This window comes from Nomia melanderi, chromosome 9 (assembly GCF_051020985.1).
Source record: "Nomia melanderi isolate GNS246 chromosome 9, iyNomMela1, whole genome shotgun sequence".
Taxonomy (NCBI): domain Eukaryota; kingdom Metazoa; phylum Arthropoda; class Insecta; order Hymenoptera; family Halictidae; genus Nomia; species Nomia melanderi.
In genome coordinates, this window is record NC_135007.1 from 11,338,142 (window position 1) to 11,364,353 (window position 26,212).

At 42.5% G+C, this 26,212-nt stretch overlaps 1 protein-coding gene across 16 annotated transcripts in view; it reads left to right on the plus strand.

The window, feature by feature from the left end:
* LOC116432792 (rap guanine nucleotide exchange factor 2) overlaps positions 1–26,212 on the plus strand; it is a 220,800-nt gene that overhangs the window by 129,800 nt on the left and 64,788 nt on the right. For 9 of the 16 annotated variants that reach the window (XM_076371105.1, XM_076371109.1, XM_076371121.1 and 6 more), the window contains exon 2: positions 16,541–17,128. The exons of the other annotated variants lie outside the window; for them this stretch is intronic. In XM_076371105.1, the coding sequence (XP_076227220.1) occupies positions 16,821–17,128 (308 nt within the window). In that variant the 5' untranslated portion in view covers positions 16,541–16,820. The remainder of the gene's footprint in view (positions 1–16,540; positions 17,129–26,212) is intronic. 16 annotated transcript variants of the gene reach the window in all.

Genomic DNA, 26,212 nt, shown 5'->3' on the forward strand with positions numbered 1-26,212 from the left:
CAACCCCCTCATCCATCGGTCCAACAACCTCTCGTGACCGTATCTTTCGGAACGTGACGATGGAATCCACGGTGAACGCGTCGGAATGAGTGGATCACGCGAGCCCCGCGTTCTGCATACAACGAGGCCAGCCCCGTTGCAGTTCCATGCGTACCCGCCGCGGAACGGTCATGAGAATGAAATATTAGCCTTCCGAATATGAAACGCCCTGTTCTTTTCTGCGAGCGTTTAACTCGGATTATTCCGTTCGTCGTTTATCTATAGTTTATTCCGAAATTTCAATGGTTTCTGGATCCCTTCACGTATGGATCAGCTATATTAGTTTCACGGAGTTAGAGATGGAAAATTGTTCGTGATTTGTCTCGAAGAAATTGTCAATTTTTCGTGAAATGTTTGAGTGCTTTTAACCCTTTGAACTCTGTAGGCTCCAGTATTGCACCAGTTATAATGTTAACCCTTTGCGGACGAATGGCGACATTTCGATCAGACGAAATTTTCATATTTGGAATACGAAGTCGTAAATGAATGACTTAATTACTTGAATGGCAAGTGATCAGTGTATAGTTCTCCTTTTTATTATTGTTTAAGCGTTCGATGTATAATTTAGCTTTGAATGTTGCAAGCTTTGTGTACTTTAAAGAGTCTTCGTCCGCAAAGGGTTAAATATTTCAATGAATCTTAAAGAAACTACCCTAAAAGTATTAGATGTTCCACACATCCAAATTTTCCATTGAGAAGGAAAATAAAAGATCGAAGAAACGTTATAGAATTTTTCATTTTCGCTAGGAATATTATAAAAATTAGTTGCGGTTGCTGATAGATTACAAAACAACAAATAAACTTCAATATACTTTATTTACATATACTGAATATAATTTTGAATATTTCGCTTTCGCAGTGTTCCATATTGCCCTGTGTTTCAGAAATTGAAATAGCTAATGCAAGCGCAAAGTTGACTCGTGACCGGTCAACAATGTGTTAACATTTCACTGCGAAACTAATGGCTTTCGACTATATCAGCACTCGTTTTATAGAAAGTCTAGAGGCGACGTCGATGTAATACTTCCATTAAAAAGATACACGGACAACTGGAAATTCTGCATGGAAACAGTACGTCGAGACCTAGAAATTTCTCGTGCCATTAATAACGACAAGCACATTGTAGACGCCGTTCCTAGTTGACGCGCCTTGCACGCTACTAATTCATCGTAACAACGTTAGAGCACATATCTCATCGCGCTCTATGGTATTTCGGGTGAACAAGTCGGGAATTCCATCGGCCGGTTCGGCGGGACAGTGCAGGGCATATTTATCAGCAGAGCCGCCCTTCTTCCGCAATCTAGGGTATAAGGCACTGGATATTTATCACTGGAACCCCGCGCCTTCGGCTACGACCAGCCTTTCCTCCGACAAAGAGAGAAGCGCCGCGGCGCGGATCGATGGCGGTTCGTGTTCGGAGTTCTGCTCGGCCACATAATTTGTCGATGCGGACGGGAGTCGGAGCGAGAGACCTGGCGATCGAATGATTCAGAGATGCACGGGGAAGTGCATACACCACAGTGGCCACCATGTAAAGCCATAAAGCTGGTCGCCGCCCTCGTTTAACCAGGTTTCCACCGTGTTAAGCGTATGAAGCGGCTCTTTGTCGGCTGGAAATCTGCGGTTCTCCGGCTCGCTCTCTTTCTCTCGCCGTCCTTTACGCCTCCCTCACCCTCTCCGTGTCTCTTCTTTTCTCTCTCTTGATATCTGCCTTCCTCTCTTTTCCTCTGTCAACGCGGCGTCTCTCTTTCTCTTGTCTGTCTCTGTTTTGCTATCTATGGCTTTCTGTCTGTTGATACTCTTCTGTGTTATCGTCCTCTCTCTCTTGCTATCTTGTTTCCTCTCGCTTTTGCTGTTATCTCTCTTTCTCTCGCTCTCTCGCTATCTCTGTCTTCCTCTCGCTCCTCCCCTCTCTCTTGATATATCTCTCTTTCTTGATATCACTGTCTTTCTCTCTCTCCTTCTCTGTCTGTCGGACTAGCCTAGCTCTTGTTAACGGAAACGCACGCATCGTAATTCAGGATGCGACCATAAATACGAATGAACGTGCGCAGCAACGCGCGTCGAGCCTCGCCTGCCCCCTTCCACCCCCGCGCGCCCGTCAAACCCCCGTGAAATTTCCAGCATCGTCGCCGTGGCGCAACAACCCGGCCAATTCCATTGGCATCGCTCGCCGACGCGTGGGTAACACGTCCGACCGTTAAATCGCCTTTGACGACGCGACCGATTCGGGTTTCCAGGCACAGGGGAACGGAATATCGCGGCGACGACCCGCGAACCATTTCGCGGAATCGCTCGGATAACGAGCGACACGGGGGGGCGCGAACGGGGGATTCGATGATCGAATTTTGATTGAATGGGAAGATCCCGTAACGACGATTTTGTGCGAAGTTCGAGGGCTGGTCTTTGGGAAAATCGGTTTTTGAAGGGAAACTTTGTTGATTGAATAATTGAACTCCTCGCGAGTACCTTTTGCTTGGTTTTTAAGTGGTGACGTTTCTCGTTGTGCAGAGGAACTTGATGACTCCGGGGTTTTCAAAGAAAAATATAGACTATAAATCGCTGACATATATTCAATGTAACGACTTTCCGAAGTTATTAACTGATTTCGAGATGTGGCGACTTGGTGACCTGAAGAATTGAAAATTTGAAGACCTCACAACTTGAAGATTTCAAAGTTTGAAAGTTCGAAATTGTATCGCAGTCTTCAAATTTTCAAGTCACCAAGTCGTCAAATCTCGAAATCAATTAATAACCTCAGAAAGTCGTTATATTGAACGATTTATAGGATTCTCCATTTTTCGTTGAAAACCTCGGAGTTATCAAGTAACACAGTGACCCAGCATTGATGCAACACGACCCAGAAATCATCGATATCTTCCTTACAGTACGTGACTTTCTTCTATAGCCGAGGATATTCATCTTCCTCGAAGTTTTCTTTTTAATATTCCAGTGGGATACCTTTGACAAAGATACAAAGAGTCTTAAAGCTGTGTTTCCAATACAAGCCTGTAACCCTGAGAATCATCATCCTTGGCCGGTTAGGACCCGCCGAAAATCGTCCCTCGAAATCCTCGAAAATAATAAGGAATCGAAAGACGGGGCCGCCGGTGGGCAACAGATAGGCAGAAGAATGATGGGAATGGTGCTCGTTAGCAGGAGCTGTGAGAGAGTCGCAGGATCGTCAGGATTAGGGCACGTAGGCAACAATAGCTGGTTACACTGGGTTAGGACTGCTGTCCTTGTACGGCAAGGATTCTCCTCTTGACTGGCCTTTTTTCTGTCCACGAGCTCTCTTGAGCCTGCCTCCATCTTGCTCTCTTTCCTCCTTCGTCGCTTTGTTCGCGCCTACTTCCACCGTTTTCTTCGATCACGCGGCTCCATTGTCATTCGTTTGCTTTGTGATCGCCGCTATTAACGACTGTAAGATTGCTTCTTGGGTCTGCTGGTTAATTATCCTTTGCGAATACATTTTGGCGATGAGATGCGAACCAAGACCCTTTTTCGTCGTAATACCAACCCGCGAATCCTATTACAATTCGGTTGGCTCTGCTTTTGTACTAATTAAAAAGCAAACTCTGGTAGCACAATTCCTCTAAATCGATAATTCGTGAATTACACAAAGTATCGAACACGCGTGAACATAAATTTTCATTCCCGAAGATCTAAAACGCGATACTTTTACAGAAATCCCGAAGTTCCTCGTGTCACTGCTTTCGCAATTGTGGAATCGCAGATGATTTTCTGAGAAATTATTCATGAATTGATTTAGATAAATACAAACTAGAATATAAGGAAAACACTCAACAAATGTATTTTTATATATTCTATAAGACAATGCGGAACAATCAGTTTTACTGCTCGGTAGTTCTAGTTTTAATAATTACACAACATTCGTTGGTATAATCAGCAAATGTTTATTCTCGATTTCGAGTCCTATTAAAATCTCCAATCAAACAACCCATACGATTCAACGTGGCCACAGTGGCCCCATAAAATGATCTTATTTCGAAGAGGGGAATCGTAAAGACATTCCTTTCGATCCAATACTCGCAAGGTGCAGTGTACGTCGAAGTATATTCGAATCTGATTACTTGCGGGATCTCGTCGCCACGGAAAATCCGTCGTCTTAACGGAGGAAGCTCGTGGGTGGCGTGGCCAGTCGTTTCTCGCTCGCTCGGACAGATAGGAAATGGATCTGGCGACCCGGGGGGTGAGTCCTCGCGCTCGCCGGAGGAAAGTGGACCGAGGTGTCCTTGTTCGAGTCTTATAGGATTTGGTTCGCAGTTTTTGATTCCGTGGGAACGGGTCCTCGGCTAATACCGGCCTCCTATCGGAGACCATTGAAGCTGAAATGATTTTACAGTGAGATATCCTGGGTAAAGGCGAAGGAAAATTGTTTCTTCGAGTATTCATCCCTTACTCGGATTGTTCTCGAACTGCCCTTAGTATTCCATAGGATATTATATATTTGATTTTTCGTCGTAATCGTATTTAAATGATTTCGTAGATACTTTGAACTGATATCAATATAATAAATTAAACGAATATTTTGAAAAATATTCTACCTCTTATGCGTTCTTTCCTAAGTAATCAAAATCTAGGCATTATTTTACGTTCGAACATTAAAGTACATGATTCACTGTTACATAGAAATACTATTTATTAAAAATAATTGATAGTTACTATTACTTATAGTAATACATAATAAATATATAATAAATACTGTTAGTACTATTCATTAAAAATATTAACAGTTATCATTACACCGAGAAATGCTTCGTTTTCTACGAAGCAAGGCTAAAAATTACCGCACGGTAATTAATACAGAATCGAAATATTTCCATGTACCAAGTACTCGAAGATCATTTTTTAATCAAATCTCAATGTAATATTCCGCCGACGCGATACGGAACATTTACCTCAGCCCCCATTGCTCAACGCGAATGACGTTTCATAAGCGTTTCAAATTTAATATCGCGACGAATTTCATATGGGCTTTTACACGTTCGCACGGAACAGTCGGGGATCAATAAAGCAGATTTTTTGCCGGCACTCTTTTACGCTCGCCCGACGTTCTAATATTTCCCCGATTATTAAACGCGAAAATGGAACGGCGCGTCCGAGCGACGAAGTCGAAGTCGAGCCCGCGCTCTTCCGCGTTTCGAGCCGGGCAGCCTGTTTTTCTGAAGCCCCGCGAAGAAAGACTGTAACCGGCGGTCGAGTCCGGTTCCCGGTTTCCTCGAAGTACCTTTTCCAAATCCACCTTTAAGGACTTAAGCGGACGGCAAAGAAACTTCGCTGTTACGAGCCTGGAACTTCCACCGACAAAGTTGCCCTTGTCGAGCTTGTTAACTCGATAAATTGCAGAAAAAATTGGCGGGCTTCGGTCGGCTCGCGAGGAAGTCGAAGCCAAGTTTCACTATGAAAATTCAGGGAATGAAGAACGCAGTTAACTTTCCTGGAAATTTAGGTGTATCGTACGTTAATAGACGAATGGAGTCGAATAACCGTAGTAACCGGGAGTCGAGGAGAAACTAGAGGATAATTTTAATGCTAACGAAGTTTACTGCACGAGGGAGCTGAAGTAATTAATTGTATTAACTTTCAAGACTTCCTGGAAGATAATACGATGAACGAAATCGAAATAAAAGTACAGGGAAAGGAGAAGAGAAATATATTTGGTTCCCTGAAGCCGGGATCTTCTGGAATTAATTGTTTCTGTTACATAATATGAATCACAAGAAGCTCGCCAATGTTTCCCTGCACTCATTGACCACTGTAATATGTATCGAGGATCTAGAAAAACACGTCGCGCAGAGGCGCACCATGAAGATTTTAATAACGCAACCCGCGATTCCATAAAGCCGCTCAAAGGAAGCGAGTGTCCGTGAATTCTGTTTCCACCACCTATAATGAGTTCCTGAATTATTCAGGTAAACGCGGCTTTATCCGCGCGGTCTCGCTGGAACAGCCAATAAACGCAGAAACGCCGGCAGAACGCATCCGCGTTCTAATAAGATTATATAAAAATCTTAATTAAAAAAGTTGCACCGTATCGCTTTGTACGACAGCTGCGGTTTTTCGTTCGAACAGGAACGTCGGTTTAGTGAATGGAAGTAGATCCAGTGTTTCCTAACTTCTTTTTATTCGTAACCCATGTGAATATCTCAACAATCTCAATAACAGTGAACCAAGTATTAGATAATGTTAAACCAAAACCGGTAATAAGTTTAATACTAATGCAACTAGGAAATTAGCATTTTCTTAGGACATCGAAGTTTCAATATGAATAATTTATCGCCAGAAAATATAAATTCTAAAACCAAGTTCCAATATTTCTCCAATTACCTCTGAAAATATTTAATTATATAAACCTACAAATATGTCTTCAAATTATTGCTGATTTATTAAATTAGTATCATTGTTAATACAATTTCGAGAAATCAGTATAAGATTTATTGTAACATAGAAATACTATTTATTAAAAATAATTAATAGTTACCGAGAAATGCTTCGTTTCCTACGAAACAAAGCTAATTGCACCACATGGAAATTAATACCGAATCGAAATATTTCCATGTATGTACCAGGTATCCGGAGACCATTTTTTTTATCATAATTCATTGTATCGTTATTAATACAATTTTGAGAAATCACTTATTTTCATTTCTAGTACTCGTTAACTAGTACGGTGTTTCACAAACCATTAAGTTAACACGAAAGTATGTAAATCTACATTTACATTGCCATTTGATTCGACCGAACAAAATGATCAAATTTAGAATTCAATATCAAATTTTCTGTAATGTATCTACACATGGAACATCGAAATAAACTGGTTCTGTCACTTAATTTATACAAGGTCTTTCTTTATGTTAGTTGTAAAACATGTCATTGATATTTAATCAGAACACAATGAATAATTGTTGAGAAAAATATTCTCGAGTGCAAAAGGTTAAAATATCAAGAAACTCTGTTCCCGATCTAGCGTAAGACCAGCTTAACCAGTCAACTGTGTTTGACGAGTATACTCGTCATGGAGAAGTTGCAGGATTTTGTGTCATGACGAGTATACTCGTCATGGAGAAGTTACAGGATTTTGTGTCATGACGAGTATACTCGTCATGGAGAAGTTGCAGGATTTTGTGTCATGACGAGTATACTCGTCATGGAGAAGTTACAGGATTTTGTGTCATGACGAGTATACTCGTCATGGAGAAGTTACAGGATTTTGTGTCATGACGAATATACTCGTCATGGAGAAGTTACAGGATTTTGTGTCATGACGAGTATACTCGTCAAGGTAAAAAGTTGTGACCATTGGCTATTTAAATTGTAATTTCCGTGAAAAGCCAATGGTCGCTACTTTTTATCATGACGAGTATACTCGTCAAACACAGTTAACTGGTTAAGTCGGTCGACAAAGGTTTTCCAATTTTCATCGCGCCGGAAGACGCGTAGCTCTTTCCCACTCTTTCCCTCTTATCATTTTCCCTGTTACCCGCCGGTTGCATAATACAAAACTGTATCGCGGACGGATAATTATCGAAGTAACGGGTCATTCATTTCCGTGGGGAAGTCCTGAGCCTCTCTCGAGTGCAGAGAGGTCGGTCGAACGTTATCGTCGATATTATGGTACTTTTATGGAGGAAAAGATAGCCGGACTCCGTTAACAATATTACGAGGCACTGGGATCGCTGATAGCGCCTCGAATAAAGTTACATTACGTTTCATCGGGGATACGTTTGACAATCCTGTTCGCGCTCGTCGGACCGTTCGATCGTGCGCCATGAGACGTTTAGTTTCTTTTCTTTGCTGTTTGAAATTGACGTTTAACCCTTAATTTTTATAGTACTCCTAGCGAAAATGAGAAATGTTATAACATCTCTTCGATCTTTTATTTTCCTTCTTAGTACAAAATTTGGATGTGTGGAAAATCTAACAATTTTAGGGTAGCTTCTTTAAGATTCATTGAAATATTTGATATTCTAACTGCAATATTAGAGCCTACAGAGTTCAAAGGGTTAAGTTTGCGGATGTTTTCGAAGGCTCGTGTTTTCAGCAAAGAATTCGAGGTTTCAGGGAAATTGGAATTTATTTTTCTAGCTAAGAATGTCTTAAAGATTTTCTTTTATTCAGATGATCTAAATTTTAGCGATGCATAGGACACAAAACTTGTCTAACGAAGATATCGAATCGCGAAACGTTGGATTTATTTAACTGTTAGAACGTATATTTCTGTTGGAGATTGAATTGTCAAACGTTGATAGTTTTTAATATATCTTTTCCTCTGTCACCGTTCGCACTTTGCAACGCCGGATATCTCTTCAGCCATCTGTACACCGACACGTTGCTTTCCCGACGAACGGTTTTGCGCGAGAAATGCTGCCGTTGTATATAATCCTCGATCGATAATCCTGCTTGATTGGCACGCATAGGATTTCGTGTCGCCAAGTAACACCCTCGTCGAAAATTTCGCTGTTATTTATTGCGATTTCCCGTCGATTCCGCGGAGGATCGTTATTCAATGTTCAAAGCGTAAATGATTCGTTCGTAGATTTCCAGCAGAATTCTTCGACGTGCCACTTTAATTTTAATATCTCACGCCGCAGCGCTCTACAAATTAATTCCATCCCACTCGGCGAACTTTTAATCCTCGATATCAGTCTTGGCATTTCGCGTAGAAAATCATCCCTTAAATTTCCTCCCACCTGTTGCCAAACTTCCTAATTGGAATCCAGTCGCAGATAAATTTCATCCCTTAATTCTCTGTCAACTCGAATCCAATTTAATTCGCTAAACATTCATTCGAAGGTCGCCTCGGAGATTTAAGGAGGCTAATAGTCTCATCCCAACGATTTCTACAACTGAAGCAACGAAAACCATCATCTTATTGTTTACCGATCTTCTCATTTGTCTCTACACGTAAAATCGATGCAACGTATTCCATGTTCTTGCACATTCCGAAAAAGCATCGCCAACAGGCGAACTGTATCAGTTCCCTTTTCGTTTCTCGCGAGACCGCGCCACAGTTCGTTGCTGAAACTAGCTCGAATGAAATTCAATTAACGTCCCATTACCGTGACAAGTAAACTTCCGCGGCGTCGTTGCCAGGCGAGCGTTATCTCGGCACGCTGATCTGTTCGTCAGAAGTCGTTACGTTCGTTCGACGGACACACGGGGAGCCAAAATTCCCATAAAATGCGCCGGCGAAAAAAAAAGGAAAGAAAACGGGAACGCGGTCGGCTGATTTTTTTCGTCGGCTGGAAAACGAGGAGTGGCGCAACGAGGCCCGGGGAACAATTAGAATTAATAATCCAGCGGGATCGGTGTACCGGAAGACACGGTCCGTGTATTCCCGGCGTGGAATTGAAGTTTCTTCATCGTCGCTGCAGCTTATCGTTCCTTACGAGTATTCGGGGTCTCACGTAGCGTTCTGCTCGTCCTGCGCTCTCGCATCCTTGAATTGTTTTCCGCCGATGAATTTTCTGAGTGACCCGTTGCACGGTTGTTACAGTCCTCTAATTAATGCTTATTTGGGATGATTGACTGAACAGTCTTCGAACGCTGTCACTCGATCAGAATTCTTCGTCATTCGCAGCATTTCGATGTATTTATTCGAGCGAACACTCGTAAGTTTATAATAGTATGGAATGTTCAATTAGATTTTAACACTACAACTACTAGATGAGTCAAATTAACCCGTTCCTACGTTCTTCTCTCCCAATTAAAAAGATAATAGATGCTCCTCTGTAATTATTAAAGAGAATGATTTAGTAATACCTAAACTGAGTCGATTGAAATTTTAGTAGCAGTGTTCTTAGAGTTCCCATAGACAAATTTAAATGTTGATTTAACTGATCGGCTGTTATAGCGTTAACGCGAAGGGTGTTACTTAAACGAATGCAGGTTCGAAGTAAAGCGAACTTGTCCTTAACGCGCTCGCGATGACGCCGTTCGGGCTTATCGATCATTTTAGAATCTGCGGACGCTGCTAATTGGTAGGTGACAAGGTGAAATCCTTCTTCGTTAGATGCCAACGTCCACTTTTATGCAAGATATCTGCGCCGTAAGGTTAACAGTTTCGTAGTCACCAGTTCCCACGAGAGTGAAGTTGGAATTAATATACGAACTCTGAAATTTTATCGAACGAAAATTGTTTATCCGTTTATTACGTTCGCCAACAATGAAGAATTACTTCGTTCGCGTTTGTTCAATTCCATGATATCTTGATGAATTGTTCGCTCCCACGAACCGTAACTTCACAGACGGGAATCCAATTATTAAGCAGAGGCGAACGAGTTGTTTTGCGGAACTCGAATCCGCCGTTCCGAAAATATTCGCTGGTATCGTCGAATACCTTTCAGGCGGTACGCTAACAAACCTACGCGACGCGTGACACGACAAAGTTCTCATTATCGCGACGATTCCTTTTGTGCCCGAAAGTTCGCGACAACAAGAGCGGCGAACGCGCCTGCGAAACTTTTCACCCGCCGCGGGGGAACGGAAACGCCCGTTTTCGTTGTGCAACGAAGTTGCGACTGATAAACGATCCCCGCTGACTTTTCCTCGCGCGGATAAAATGAAAAACCGAGATAGCGGAGTTAATGACGTGGGTTAACTGGAGGAGCGATCAACATGTTCGGCATTCGGAATGCTCTATTCGAGCGAACGTACCTTTGTTGTGAATGTTTCGCGTTATTGGAAGAAGAAATATTTCTGCCAAGTATTCATCAACTATTCCAATCGTTTCTATGAATAGAGTCCGCTGTATAATTGTTTGAGCTCTAATCTTGCTATGAATTCGATCTATGAAATTAACATCGAATTGTTTCTTCTATTAAACGATCTTTAAGTTAGTTATATACTCGTGTCTCTCATTCCATCTGATCGATTATTTACTACTATTATAAAGACTACGTTTTCTCCAATAATTATCCTCTTATATTAAATATAACTCATAATTGTCTTCGAAGATTATTTTCTATCTTAACCCTTAAAATGCTGAGTGGAGTCCTATAGGGAGCCCAGAAAGTATTTTTCTTTAATAATTTTGTAATTTCTTGTAATTTTTCATATTTTATGTTTTCTCTTTTTCATCGTCAAATATTGTGGATAATTTGTCTATTCTAAAAACATTACCATTTTGTTTTTAGCTATAAATATACTGGGGTCTCCTGGAGAGGGTTAACAATTTTCTTTCATTAATTTGCAAAATATCTCATATCATTCTTTGAAGGTTAAACATTTTCTTCCATTAATTTCCAAAGTATCTCACATCATTCTTTGAAGGTTAAACATTTTTTTCCATTAATTTGCAAAATATCTCACATCATTCTTTGAAGGTTAAAAATTTTCTTCCATTAATTTCCAAAGTATCTCATATCATTCTTTGAAGGTTAAACCTTTTTTTTCCATTAATTTCCAAAATATCTCACATCATTCTTTGAAGGTTAAAAATTTTCTTCCATTAATTTGCAAAATATCTCACATCATTCTTTGAAGGTTAAAAGGTATTAACTCACTCTCCGGTTTAAACATTTCCTTCCATTTACTTTCTCGCTTACCTGTTGTACAGAGTTATATATTTTATCCAGAGAATGTTCCGAGTTTAAGGAACCTTAAAGGACCCTCGTTGTACCCTGGAAATCTCAGTGACAGGTTGCACCTGCGTAATCGCGTCCCCGGTACCATTCCAGGTAGAGTCGTTGGAAATTTCCTGCAGGTTTCCCTCTGCCGGTTTCCCCGTCGCAATGACGTCGACGACAGCCCGTCCCCGAGCTGTCTGTGGAACTTTTGCCGGCCGGGTTTACGTAGACACGTTCGCAAACACTTCACCTCCGCGCGAGATTGTTGAAACAACTGCTAACGGGGCTCCGATAAAAACCGGCCGGCCGGCCGGAGCCACGTTGAAATTTCCCCGGCACCCGGCTGAATCGACTTCCGACTCGGTTTTTCGGGACTTCGTTTGCAAGAACCGTTCAGACTGCGGGGAGAATCGCTCGGCTGCCGCTTCTTATGCAAAAAGGGAAAGTTAACGAAGGGCGGTTTGCATTTTGCACTTGTTGAGGGAGGAATTCTGATTGCGGGAGACTGCTTCCGCTAATTCGCGCAGTCGGAGCTTCTAATTTTCGCCGACAGTCCTCCGAAGGAGGTCCTCTTCCAACTTTCTTCCTTGACGGAGTTTTAATAGACGTGATACGAAAATCGTTCGGAATTCTATTCACGAGTCCCGTCTCGTGTCTTTCAGTGAAATATAACAAACGCGATGCACGTTCCAATATTAACCCTTAGCACTCCAGATGGTTTTGTAATCTATCAGCAACTGCAACTAATTTTTATGGTATCCCTAGCGAAAATGAAACATGCTATAACATTTCTTAGATCTTTTATTTTCCTTAGTGCAAAATTTAGATGAAAAATTTAATAACTGTAGGGTAGTTTCTTTAAGATTCGTTAAAATATCTAATATTATTTCTGGTGCAATATTCCTACAGAGTTCAAAGGGTTGAAGAACTTACAGTCCTTCGATCAGATTTCCTCGCCGAAAAAAAATCGAAATTACCGCTGAGTTTCTCCCGAGAATGGAATTCTATTTCCCACTGTCTTTTCAATAGCACGACCTCCCCGGATCCGATGCTCCGCTCGAAATGTTAGCGCGAAACGCCCGAAAACGGCGGAATGGCCAGGAGAAAGTCAAAAGGTACATTTTTATTTCATCCCCGGTCAATTTGTCGGGACGCCGGCACAAAAGGGACTTTCGTCTCTCCGGCGTCGTACAGTTTCTCCGTTGCGACGACGAGAGGAAGACGAGCCGCTTCTCGAGCGCGTGTTCAAGAGGTTTTGCAAGCTCACTGCATTTCTATACACCGGCTGGGAAGGACCCGCCCCGCTTCCCCTCCCTCCTTAAACCTATTCCTCCTCGGGGACCTCTTATGCACTTCACCGTGCTCCGTTACTAAGACTTTTCCGCAGTGTATCCCCGGGTAATCTCTGTGTCTTTCGGATTTCTGCTTCGCCAGGCCAGACGTGAGATCCTAGAGACACGTGCGACGTCGCAACGACCACGGTTTTCCGTCTACCCCTTTTCCCGAGCTTTTCCGCTCCCTTTTCTCGCTCGAGGATCAAGCCTGCACGCTCGCGAGGGTGTCTCGTACTGATCTTCAGCTTTGGTTCTACAATTGTGAGGCGTGTTAACGCGTTGAAGACCGTTGACGCCGTGCGTCAATTGTTATTCCGTAGCCAGTGGTTGCTAGCTTCGATATCTTTTCTCTTTTTGTAAGATTATTGTTCAGTTTAGTGGCAGGTACTGCGAGTGGTATAACGATGATCAACTGGGTGATTGTTTCGAAGATGTTTTGGGGTTTATTAGAATTCTTTGAGGTGTACGTTGAGCTATTTGTACGTGGTTTCAGTTGTTTCTTGAACATCTCGCTACTCATTGCTCCGGAATTGGCTGACAAGCCGTGACAAATCGCTGGCGAGGTGGAAACCTTCGAAACATCCGCAGCGACCTTGGGTTGAACTATAGAAGAATAGAAAGGGATAGGTTCGAAAGGAATCGAAGGAAGGGCAGGTTGAAAAAAATTTTGGGGATCGCGATAGCTCGGGGTTCTCAGATTTTTTTAACTCGTTTTTTCTTCTCTGTCGACTATTTCGTTGCTGCACAGTTACCTGGTAGTTCAAACTGTTAACAGTCGAAAGATTGATCGATGACTTTCTATAGATCTTTATTCGTTTTGCTTTCCTTTTGGTTTATAAATGTATCTACTATGTGGTAGAAATTAGAAACTTGTTCATCATTGAATTACTTAAAAATATAAGAGGAAAATTAGTAAGTTATTTTAAGAAGTATTGCTTAAAGTTCTGCATTGGCCTTGCCCGTTCGTCATTTTCTAATGGGAAAATTAGCAGTCTTAGAGGAAAGCCAGCACATACAACGTGAGATCATTGAAGTGTTAAAGAATTTCAGTTCCTGGTATCTCTAACCGGAAAACCGCGAAACCAGTTACAAGAAAACAGTTAATCTCCAACATTGTGCGCAGTTTCATCTGCTTGGAAATATTCAGGTTCGATTCCGTTTTGAACGTCTCTCCCGCTGAATGAGATTCAGATAAAATTTGCGTTCTAAGAAAATTTCCCTTGCAAAGGGGGAGAACGTTAATAAGTTTCTCGACGATGTTCACGTAATTATGAAACCGCCGTACATAATATCAAAGCGAATAAATTTAACGTTGGGAACAAAATGGGAAACTCGAGAATTCTACGCAACCGTTTTAATCATTAACTTTCCTTATTTTTTATTCAGCGTTCCCTATCGAGTCTAGATAAGCAAATTCTTCTCGCACTCATTAACGCTTCTCCGACAGGAAAATCCTTCACACGCAAGTTTTTAGAAATCCGTTTCATTAACATCCGCAAGGTAATTTAGAAGAGAGCAGAATTTCGTGCAATTCAAAGTGTTCTTAAAATCAACGTTTCGATACACGAATCTGTAATAAAATCTTTCCCTTCAATCTCTTTTATCCTCCGAGTTCACAGATCCTCCATCTATTCACCTTAACATCAAACAAATTTTACCGTTATCTAACTTTCCAAATTGTTCAACTACACGTAAAGCTTCGATCAATACTTCTCCATCTCCAGTCACCCTAAATATTTCCATTCCCAAAATTCAGAAAATTTCCTCTCGCAATCCTCCGCGTATCTCCGTTTCTCAAATGTTCAAACCACAGTGCTTCATTTTTATGCTCCGCGGACGTTACAATACACCGTTTCGAAAATACTAACACCGTCCGTGGCCTTCCCTCGGCCAACGGGAATCGTGATCACGGTCGATCGGTTCGCGGCGCAATTTCACTGGGACATTATCAGAAAACGATCGTCCTGTTTATCGTTGCGCGAGCTAGAAATCGCGAGACGGATCAAAGGACTTATCGTCGTAGCTGGGGTGACGGTTCCATCCGCCGACACTCGATTCCTTTATGGCTGTCTCGGATTTTATCGCCGCCCTTCTGCGTCGTTATCGTGGAGCGGCGTCGTGTGCAAACGGTCAAAATTGATAAGCGCGCCAATGGCGGTGCGTCGGGCGTCGTTATTCGCGATGCAGCGAGCACCCGCGGCCAGGGTTCGGTAAAACGTAATCTGTTCACGTGGTACCGACGATATTCCGAGTGCAACAATTGATTCAACAAATCATATTCCGTAATCGTCGATCGAATCGTTCACAGGTCGAACTATCTCTTTCCGAAAATTTCTAAACCTTACATCGAACAACTGGATCAGTGCTTGAATAACTATATCAAATTCACTCTTCGTTTATAGTTGATCAGTTCGGAAAACGGCTTGTTACTGATCTATAATTGATATTCAAGTTATCACGGTGAGTTCTAATTAATAATCTACACTTATCTACCAGAGTGATCAGCGAAAGATGAATTTTTCAAATTTGCTACACAGGTAATGTTAAACATTCGTGTATTACAATTTGAAAACATATAAAAAGGGAAGTTGATCGCTTTGGCTATTAAACGAGTCGATTATAGAGAGCTCGCACGATTATAGCGACTCGCCATTTATAGCGACTCGCGATGGAATGAAAAGTCGCGTTCCGATCGTTATGTAATCAAATTATAGACATCTTGGCCAACTCTGTCTACGGCTGCGCGCGATGCTACGAATACAGAGATTAGTCACGTAATCAAGTCGCGTCGTATTCGTTCGAGGGATTCTCGACAGCGGGGAAGAGTCGGCGGGCGGCTTTGTGCGCGGCTCGTCGTCGACGTCGTTGTCGTTCGCCGTCGTTCGCCGTCGTCTCGCGAGAACTTGGCTGCGAACCTTCCCTCCCGCTCACAATGACTTCCGTTATGCGACGGCTACACGGAAGCGGACGCATTTGTAGTTCGATGTAATCGCGATCGAGGCCGAGTGAGAATTCTCGAGCCCCCTGTTATTCCTCCCGCTGCGACGGTATATAGGGTGGCCAAGAAATACGTGGATAAATCTTCGCTAGACAGATCGCCTTATTTCGTGTGCGCATTCAGGAACAGTGTTTTATTTTCCGAATACATCGAGGGCGAGGGGTTTCCATTGAAAGTTCGTAAATCTACTATGTAGACAATACGAATTAGTTAAGTAACGAACATAAAGAATATTAAATCCCTCGGACATATCAAACTTCCTCGAACGTCCTCTCGTTTAAATTTCCAAATTACTCTAAAACATCTGCAACGATAAAAATAAATCTCAAGTACACAAGTCCCAGTTTTCTGCGAATACCAAACGACAACTACGCTACCGATTCGCGAACGCGATCGGAAGTTCTCAGTTTCCGCGAAAAGCACGTCCCTCCAGCGCTCTATCGAATTCCATCAAGAAGCCATCAATCCGGCAGACCTCCGTCGCAAGCGTAGATCGATGAGGGAAGACGTAGCCTGGTCCACGGATCCTGCTGAGCGAACAGTAGCCATAACCCGTAAATTCGAACTCGTTTCAACAGAATCCAGCTCAGCGCCAAATGTCGGCTTGAACCGTCCTCTAGAGGAGCCCCGGAGGAGCGTCGTAACGAACGGTCCTAGATCGAAGAAGCTAGAGTCACTTGGCAGAGACAGAGGTAGAGGAGATCCGGGGGATGCAGCTTCGGATCTAGCGGCGCAAATGACGAAATAGAGCGAACGGCTGGGAAAAGAAGAGTGCAGAGGACAAGGGGAGGGAAAATGATGGCGGCGAGGGAGGTGTGGCTCGAGTCCTGGCGGATCACCGAGGGCTGAGGCGCTAGGATGCACAAGCACACCAGCCAGCTGCGTGGGCCCGGCGGCCCCGGGACCGGGCAGCATGTCGCCAACCGAGGTCCCGTCCGGAGATGGAATAGCTTCCACGGCGGCGGAAGCGGCGGCGGCGCGAGCAACTTCAACGACACCGTCGGAAACGGGAATCTGCCCTCCGGCATGATCGCCAGGGGTCCGCAGGAACCGTTCCGGGCCGTCCCGAAGGCTGTCCAGGCCCTGAGAAGCGAGTCCGTCGATAGAAGCCATCGCGCGCAACCGCCGCCGCCGCCGGCCTTTCCGCGAAGACGGTTCTCCGTGTGGTGAGTCCTGGAAACTCTTTGTTCGCTTTACTTTTTGATGATACGTCAATGTTACTTGAACACTTTAGCATACAAGATGACGCGTTTTTTGGGGCTCATTCATTTGTTAATTTGAACTTGGAGTTGAATATTTGTTTTTGTTCTGTATCGATGTTTCTGTCTGATAGAGCCCCATGGGTGTTGATGTGTTTCCTTGGTGATCGTAAATTACTTCATGGGTACCGATCTTCCTTCGATATCGAAATCAGTGATACAAGTAATAACACATGAATAATTCAACCGCTTACGTTCGCTGTTCTCGCCGAGGTACAGGAAGACAGCGCATGCTTTAGAAGCGAACATTTTGTTGCTGTGTACAGACACACGATAAGATAGAGAAAAGTGTTACGGTTGGGTAACTCCAATTTCTAATGCGTTCCTCAACCGGTTTTTATTTTCTCCCGTTCCATCAGCGCGTCGAACAATGCACGTTTCCCTTAAAACGCGAGCCTTCCGTTTAGAATGCACACATTCGGACCGCGGAAATTAGGAAATTAGAAGCATCGCCTATCGTTCGAGAATAACTCGAAACCTCGCGTCGCGCGTTACCCTAATTTCTCTCTGTGTCGGTTTCAATATCGATTACCGTTCACCGATCTTCCAATCGCTATTGTTCAAAGGCCGAATCGATCGGGTCCGAGGGAAGGCTCCGGCGAGCCCGAAATCGGCGCGTCTTTTATCGACACGTCGCCGTAACGAAAATTTATTCCCGGTATAAATCACTGGGTAACACGCTCCCAGACGGACGTACGCGCGTTACAATCTGAATATATTTCAATTAATCTCCATGAAAGCGCAACCGGTCGACCGGTGCTCTCCCGCTTTTACCGCGCGTCCTCGGGGCTAGACGCGCCGCCGCGTTAAATTGCGACGGGGCCGATACTTTGATTGAAATTTACCGATATAACTCACCGACCCGCCGATTGAAATCGTCGGGGCCGAAATAAGCCGGCAATTACCAGCACGCGGACGCGCCGATACCGAGCGACGAATAAAAACGAGACGCGGCGCGGCGCGCGAGCGATCGTTCGCCAGCTGACGTTCGCCCCGTGACACACGATCGGCGCAGCTTCGAGATACGCGCTTATCCGTGTCCCCGGACCGGATACCAGGCGATTCGCGACTCTAGTCGATTGGTTCGATGATACGGTTTGCCGGGGAATTGGATTTTTTGCTTTCTCGCTGCGCGTTTATCGAGGACTTTAGAGATTTAGGGTGCTCGAGCGTACCTGGAATGTAATGGACGAAGAGCAACCCTTTTCACTGGAAAGTTCTCCGCTACGAATATTCAGTATTCCTCAATGCAATGTAAACGACACTCTTTGAAACGAACTACTAAGAAAACGTACGTAAATTAAGAATCAAAGCTATTTTGTTTCAATATTTTACGTTCGATATGTTACACGAAACTTAACGTTACATAGATCTTATAATTTTACTACATCGATTTGGTGATCGAGAGTCGCATCTCGAGTGCAAAGGATTAAAGCTTCTGTATTTTTCGATGGAATTTGGAATTGATAAAATAAGGTCTATTGATCCGTAACCAAGAAAGATCTTATATTCCGAAGTTGAGTTTGTAGAATAAAATTAAACTGATGAAACAGATATAATTACTTAGCTATAACTGCATTAGTTCGATACATGTATTCAATCTCTCAAATTCATATTATTAATACTTAATTCTAACTTCAAGGTAACAATTACACGTATACAACTTGCCAAGCATATACTATTTACATTCTATGCCACCAGATTTGCCGTATTACGCGTAATAGATCAAACGACGCGTTTGCAAGCTCAGATCTTTCATAACGAGTCCACTGAACTTTTCCACTCGGTTCAACGTACAACGAAGCCGAGGATCATCGGCGATCGCGAGGCGAACTCGCGCGAGTACTTTTCTCCACCCGGTGTGCATTGCGTCAGAGACGCGCGGCACAGCTAAATTAATTTCAGCGGTAACTATTACACGGAGCGCACGACTAATCAGCGGTTGGCACGACGGCGTGTCCCACGAGGTCATGGGAAGGCGGTGCGACCGGTTGACAGTTTCATCGTTTTATTGCGATCCTCGGGATACAGTTAGCCACGCTGATAGAGAAAGAAAACCGGCGGCGCGAGGGGTGGGAGCGTAACCGCGTGTAACGGCGCCGACAGAAATATTTCATTAGGTCGGCCGAATACCGGAGTCCGGTGAAATGGAGTGCGTTATCCGACGTAGTGACCGCGGACAGACGTTCCGGCATTCGGATGCCGGCGACGATTGAAATGGCTCGGCGGCACATTTCGCGGACGCGCCGAGCCACTTTCCGACCGAAATTACGACGAGCATCAACCCTTTTATGCTGCCAGCCGGGTATCCGAGTATCCGTTTCGATAGCACTGTCCACTACGTGATTTTTCTCTGAACTCGTACAAATTCGACGACACGATTTCCGATTTTTTAAAAATATTTCTACGTCGATTTTCGCTTCGGAAATAATTCGCGTGGAGTGTTGAATGGTGGATAGAGGCATTTTGGTGGACGATGGAGTAAGGTGCAAATATACTGGAAAATAATTTGGAATATCTTTCTATTGTCGCTTTTGATAGCAATAAGATAAATTAGAATAGAAGTGAAGAGATAGGAATGATATTTTTCAGTTTTCATTCTTCACTTCTCACGAATTATTAAGCAAAAAAATTGGGACTGAAATATAGCAGAAGGCGAAACATACAAATGGATCAAGAAATTATATATTTTAAATATTTTCAAAATATATAATTTTTAAATATTTATATAATTAATATAAATTAATATATATATAATTTTGAAATATTTTAAGTACTTTTAAAATATATATTTTCTTGATTCATTTGTATGTTTCACCTTCTGCTATATTTAAGTTTGAATTTTTTCGCTTAATAACTCGTGAGAAGTATTCGAATAAGTATTTATCGTAGATTGAACGTTAGAGTATTTAGAATTTATTGGACTAGATATTTTAAGTGAACATTCGCTGGAAACCATTCCGAATGACGTCTAACTCCGTTGAACCCGGCGGATATTTAAAATAGAAATACGCTCCGCGTCGAAGCGCGGGAACGGAGCAGTGAGAAATTAACAATTAGCGACGCAAATATTAAATTGCTCCGAGGAACTCTCGCTGAATACTGTATTCCTTACTTAATGAATTTCTTAGAGATCCGAGGGTATATGAACATATCTCTGTCGACTAGTAATGGCTGTTTAAATCAGTTACCTAAGGAATGGAGTCAGCGGAATCTGAACCAGCGGAAGGTATACACATACTTTCCTTTCTCGAATAGAAATATGTATAAAGCCATCTCATTAACATCCAAATAATAAATTTCACATTACACAGTTTCCATCTGGAGGTATTCAACCAACGAAATCATTATAGCAACCGTTATCCGTTATTCAGTTTCCCTCGTCGTCGGTTACTTTCATTCCAATCGTCGTTTATTAATTTATATTCCTACCACGATCATTAGCTATTTTACTTTCGAACAATCATCGCCGATTAACTTCGTTCCATTCATTCCCCCGTATTCTTCTCGATATTTTCCATTGTTCAACGTGACTCCCGGAAACTTCGAACGCAGGATACGCGGACGCGCTTAGTTCGAACTAACGATGATGAACGTTATCAGGATTAATGGAATGTAACCGATTTCGGGGCGGCGTGGAAACGTTAATGCTCCGCGGCCGGGTCTATACATCAACGACCCGTGGATCCCGCATTCCGCCCACAGTTCCCGGGGTCCGGAGATTTTACAGGATTTCATCTAACTATCGTAAAGCATCGTTAAATCTAACGTCGTCGTTAGACTTCGGCGATGATGGAATCGCTCGTAAATACCGTCTTAAAGTGTAGGCTCGGCTAACGTGGATTTAATTCGAGCCCGCTGAACCCTTTCCCCGCTTGTTTCGCGCTTCCTCCGTTTTCCGAGAGGACGGGCCGACGGGAGCCGCGAATTGAAAACTCAACGGGGAATAATCGAATTTCTTTATACCTAAAAGTCATACCGGGAAGTACGTTATTACCCGTAAAAGGAGAGTACGCCCTCTTTTATGGGGCAATTCCTCTGACGAAGGGAGTCGAGCTTATAAAGTTTATGCTTCTTTTAGTTTGTTATTAGAAAAAATACGACGCTTTTATGGACGATTTTAGTGGGCACTCGTTCCGAGGGAAATACTGATAGGCGGTATCACACGACGCTGACCTGATTTTCTTTTTATGCCGCCGTTGCATGCGACGGCCGGGTCGGTTTTGACCAGGGTTGGAATTTTCACGCGTTGCGTTTGCGAGTTGGATTGTTAATATAGTATATTAGTAATGTTCAAGGTCGTTCGTGTATTTTAGACATTTTCCGTATGGTCAAGAAATGGATCATCGATGAGCTCGGTCGGGACCTAATCATCTCGGGTTTTGGGATTACGGTGTGGGTCATTTCACCTTTCAAGCTTAAGCTATAGAGTCATCTCAGCTTTCGAGCCTAAGCCTCGGGATCATCTTCGATTCTAAGCTTTCCGCGTGCCGCATTTTGCTCAGCGGAAAAGAAGCTGAAGTGATTAATACTTGGTTCATTGATTTCGCTAAGTGAAAATTGTAATTTGAAATCGATACGAATTTTGTATTTAAAGCGGGAAAGTGTTTCGATGAATCAAAATGAAAATAGGAATTTAAGAATGTTCTGATACGAAGAGGATGGATTTTTGTTGGACTGAAGGTAATTGACGTGTTCGGTGACCTTATGGTTGTACAATTATTGAGGATATCTATAGAATATATTGTCCGTAGAACCTCCTGTGCTCCTATTAAGTGATACACAAACTATTAGGGTAGGTAAAGCTCCGTTCTAGCGTTTATTGGCACATTTACGAAGGCCACCGCAGTTTCTGAGCGTTCGCCGATATCATTTAAGGGTTAATATTAGAATTTCGCATATATAATTAAAATCGCAGTGCTGTTCGCCTTGTTGAACGTTTTAAAATAATCAATTCAGCCTCGTAACCTCGTGCAAAATAAATTTCATTAAATACCTACAACATTTGACACCGTAATTTCAAGAATTCCGTTCCATCCTCTTTTTGATAAACCATTATTGCTGTTCTATCATATTCAACAATATTTTTCATTAATTTCATAACGCGTCGAACGCCGTGAACTACTACAGTTCATCCAATTAATAAATTCCGCCTAACGCGATGAGATTCAACTAGATGTGCGATAATAATAATACAATTCAAACGAATGATTTAATACTATATCCTCTCCACTCCGTGTACGTTGCTCCATGAAATCGTGCGTTCAACGTGTTAATCAGAGAACTATCTCTCGCCGAGTTCTTTGATTAACAGCGTGTATCTTACACCCCGTATTTACTGAGCATTATCTCTGCTTATCTCCGGCGACAATGGATCCAAGTGAAAACCACGAAAACGACGCCGTCGAAAAGAATACAGAATCCTGCGCGTCGTTGTGAAACGGTGAGCGTGTAACGTCGAGAGTTCGCCGCGAGTCAGAAACGCCGAAGTATCGAGAAATCGATCGTCGCCCGCCCGCATGTCGTTAAAGAACGATTATCCGTAACGAGGATTCGTCGTACGTGTGCACGGTGTTAATTAAGTCGTTCGAGGTCTTCAAACCCCGACGAATCGACGACCATGCGAGCACCGAGTCAATCGTCCGGCGACAAAGAAAAAAAAAAGAAGAGAGAATCTTGATCGAAGGTTACGCACGAAACCTCTCAACAAATAAAAGAAGAAAACGGGAACGATGAAGGATGAAACCCTTCGACGATGGCGTAGGAGAGACAGGCCGACACTGGCTGTCTATAGCGAAACGATTATAATCATTAGGATGGGCATCGGTCGGCGCGACGTTATAGGGTTAACTCGAATTGGGGTTGCGAGATGAAGAAGCCAGCCGGTGCTATCCGCATCGGATTCAATTTTCCGCGGCGTATGTTCGCGGCGCTGATCACATTGACGCTAATATTCGCGAAGATAATTCGAAACGTCGTTTCACGTTAACGCTGAAACTACCGAGCGGTTCAATTGACTTTTTAAAATTTCGCTGTAGAAACTCGAGTGCATCTGTTCAGACTCTAATTGATTTACAATTCAATTTCCGTAGTGCTAGATGAATTTCTTTAATAATTTCTCAGAGAAACATTTGTTACCTTTCTGATAATTGTAGAAAGAAGACATCAGGTCATTTGACACGTCTGGTAGTTTTAGTGTTAAAGATACAGTTCACTTTCCACTCGGAGATTCAAATTTTACTTTGGATTAGCTTTGCAATTTCGAATTGTATCGAGGATCACTGACTTGTTTGAAGATTAGTATATTATAGAAGAGATGAAAACTGTTTGATCTGTTCGAATATGAAATTTCTCTAAATATTTCTAAATAATGGAATAATACTAGAACTACGGACGGATCGAAATGACGCATTCCTGGTGTCATTTTCTCCAGTTATTCGACATAACGGATGCTTCTATGAGAAGGTACTAGAGAAACTCGTTTAGCAATACGCGAACTGAATTGCATATCAACTGAAGTCTCGATAATTGCACTGTTGAGGTTTCTACGGAACAATTACTAAAAGACAATTTAATTGCTCGGTGGTTCTAGTGTTAATTCCCATCGATCCTGTGACACTAGTATCAATCCATTCGAAATTGATTTTCAGATATTTCTAATTACTCTAGTATCGAGGACTTTCTTCAACCACTTGCGCTGGCAACGAACCGAGAAACTCGACGGGATCTCGCGCGAAGAATTTTGCATAATATATACAGATATGTACGCAAATGTCGTTTATCAATAATTTTGTACGAAGTGGTAGACTATCGACGTGTACAATATGTCGTTGGTAATTTTCAGGCAAAAATATCACGTGCGTAACGCGTCTTTCCAGTGCGAGTGGCTAATCCGCAATTAAATTTCATCCGGCAAACTGTTGAATATTTATTGTAAAAAATAAACAACACAGTTTGAAAAACTAAGTGTATATTTATTAAAGTATGTATTACTGTGCTTTACAAAAACTGAAAAACAGAACGCTGTTCAACGGTTGAGCGTTTGCTGCGAACTGCCGAACGCGGAGAAAAAAAAGACGCTGGAATAAAAATGGCTCTCCTCGGGAAAAAGAACTGAATCCGAGGGAGAGGACTGCACCAATGGATACTTTAAAAATATACTTCACGCTCATTCTCAACATAAACAATAATTTTATGTTCGAATTCATCAATCCATTTCGATCCAAAACGTTTCAAGCGTACAACGCGGATACACCACTCGCATCTGCGATGTAAGTGAAAAAAGAAATGCTCGGCTCGCAGTGGCATATGTGCGTACCGAGGCGAGCATGTGTGCGTTACGCGTGTTAATCGCAAACCCGCTTGTACGCAGACGAATGGCGAACGGGGATGGTTACGCATAGGGGGGGTCAAGAACCTTGGTCAACCTTACGGCTTTCTGTTCGGCGTTTCTCAGTCGGTCCTCATTCATCGCGCGTCCAGGATTGATCCGCGGCTGTCGATATTTCAACTTCGTCCGGCATTACCGTTGCCGGTAGAAGGCGGTGGCCGGTTCTATGGGGACACTGGAAAAGTAGAGGAGCGGCGCTATGAAAGGGACAGTTTCTTTAGCGTCCATTTCTGATGTCATTATTACGCCCTTAACGCGTCGAGGGCGAACATTGTAATATTATTGACTTCTGCGTCTAGAATTGATAGCATATAATTTCATTCTTTGTCCAAGTAATCTCTATTTCAATAATTCCCTTATTTGACAGATCGGTACATATATAGTTCTCGTTTCCCCCAGTAATTAGGAAGATGAATAATTCAACTTTATGTGAGAAGAATTTTGAATATTCTTAAAAATTCTCGTGTACGAAGGGTTGAAGTATAAATACAGTAATAGGATATTTATTGGTTGAATGAGAGTATATTATCAACTCATTAATCTTTTTCGAAGGATTCCTAGAAAATAAGAGAACTATTGCTGATCTGATTTTCTTCTATAGAACTTATATATGTAAACCTGTTAAAATAATATTTTCATTTAAATCAGTTTTTCCTCATGTGTTTCGTTTCATTGATTAGTTACTATGTGATTGGATCGACGACTGCCGACAATTCTCGTGAGAAGAGACTCCCGATTCGACCAATTAGACTCGCGTTCCTTTCAGGTGCTCTCTATCTATCAACGCGTAATACTCGTGCGTCGATACCGATTCCTCTCGTAGCTCCGCGTTGCTCCTCTCACCGGTAAGCCGCTAGACGACCTAGGTATACCTGCCTATGCAGAGGCGCAGGTTTATTTTCCTTTGAGACGGCTGACGTGCGCGACCCCGACTCAAGCTAATTATCCACCCTTACCGGTGGCATTTAAATAACGTACACGGGGAATTCAGAACGAGGGAGAGCAGCAGGGTAACCTGATTATCTTCGCACTGGTTGCTCGAACGTTGAGCACCTTGATATATTCGCATTGGTCATTGATTCTTGTTCGAGAGAGGTTTTCAATGTTGCCGAATCAGTGAATGAGAGTTTCATTGCGTTAGAGGATTTGTGGATCTGCTGGGTTCTTCGGAATTCTTATTATATTTCTTTAATGTGCTTGTTGCACTCTTGATTTGAAATGTATCTTTTGTGTGGTTGTATTATATTATACTATACTAAATTGTATTATTTTTATTAGAACTTAAATGAGATAGAAATATTTAATTTTCTGTATTAGAACTTAAATGAGATAGAAATATTTAATTTTCTGTATTAGAACTTAAATGAGATACAAATATTTACTTTTCTGTATTAGAACTTAAGTGAGATAGAAATATTTAGTTTTCCATATTAGAACTTAAACGCGATAGAAATATTGAATTTAATGTTACTGGATAATTACTATTTTTTCTATGCAAAAATGTTGATTGTCCAGCCACTAACATTCACGCGTTTCCAAGGAATTATATAATCGTCCGAAATAAGGGTCCTGGGTTGATAAAACACTCTCCTAAAATGTGA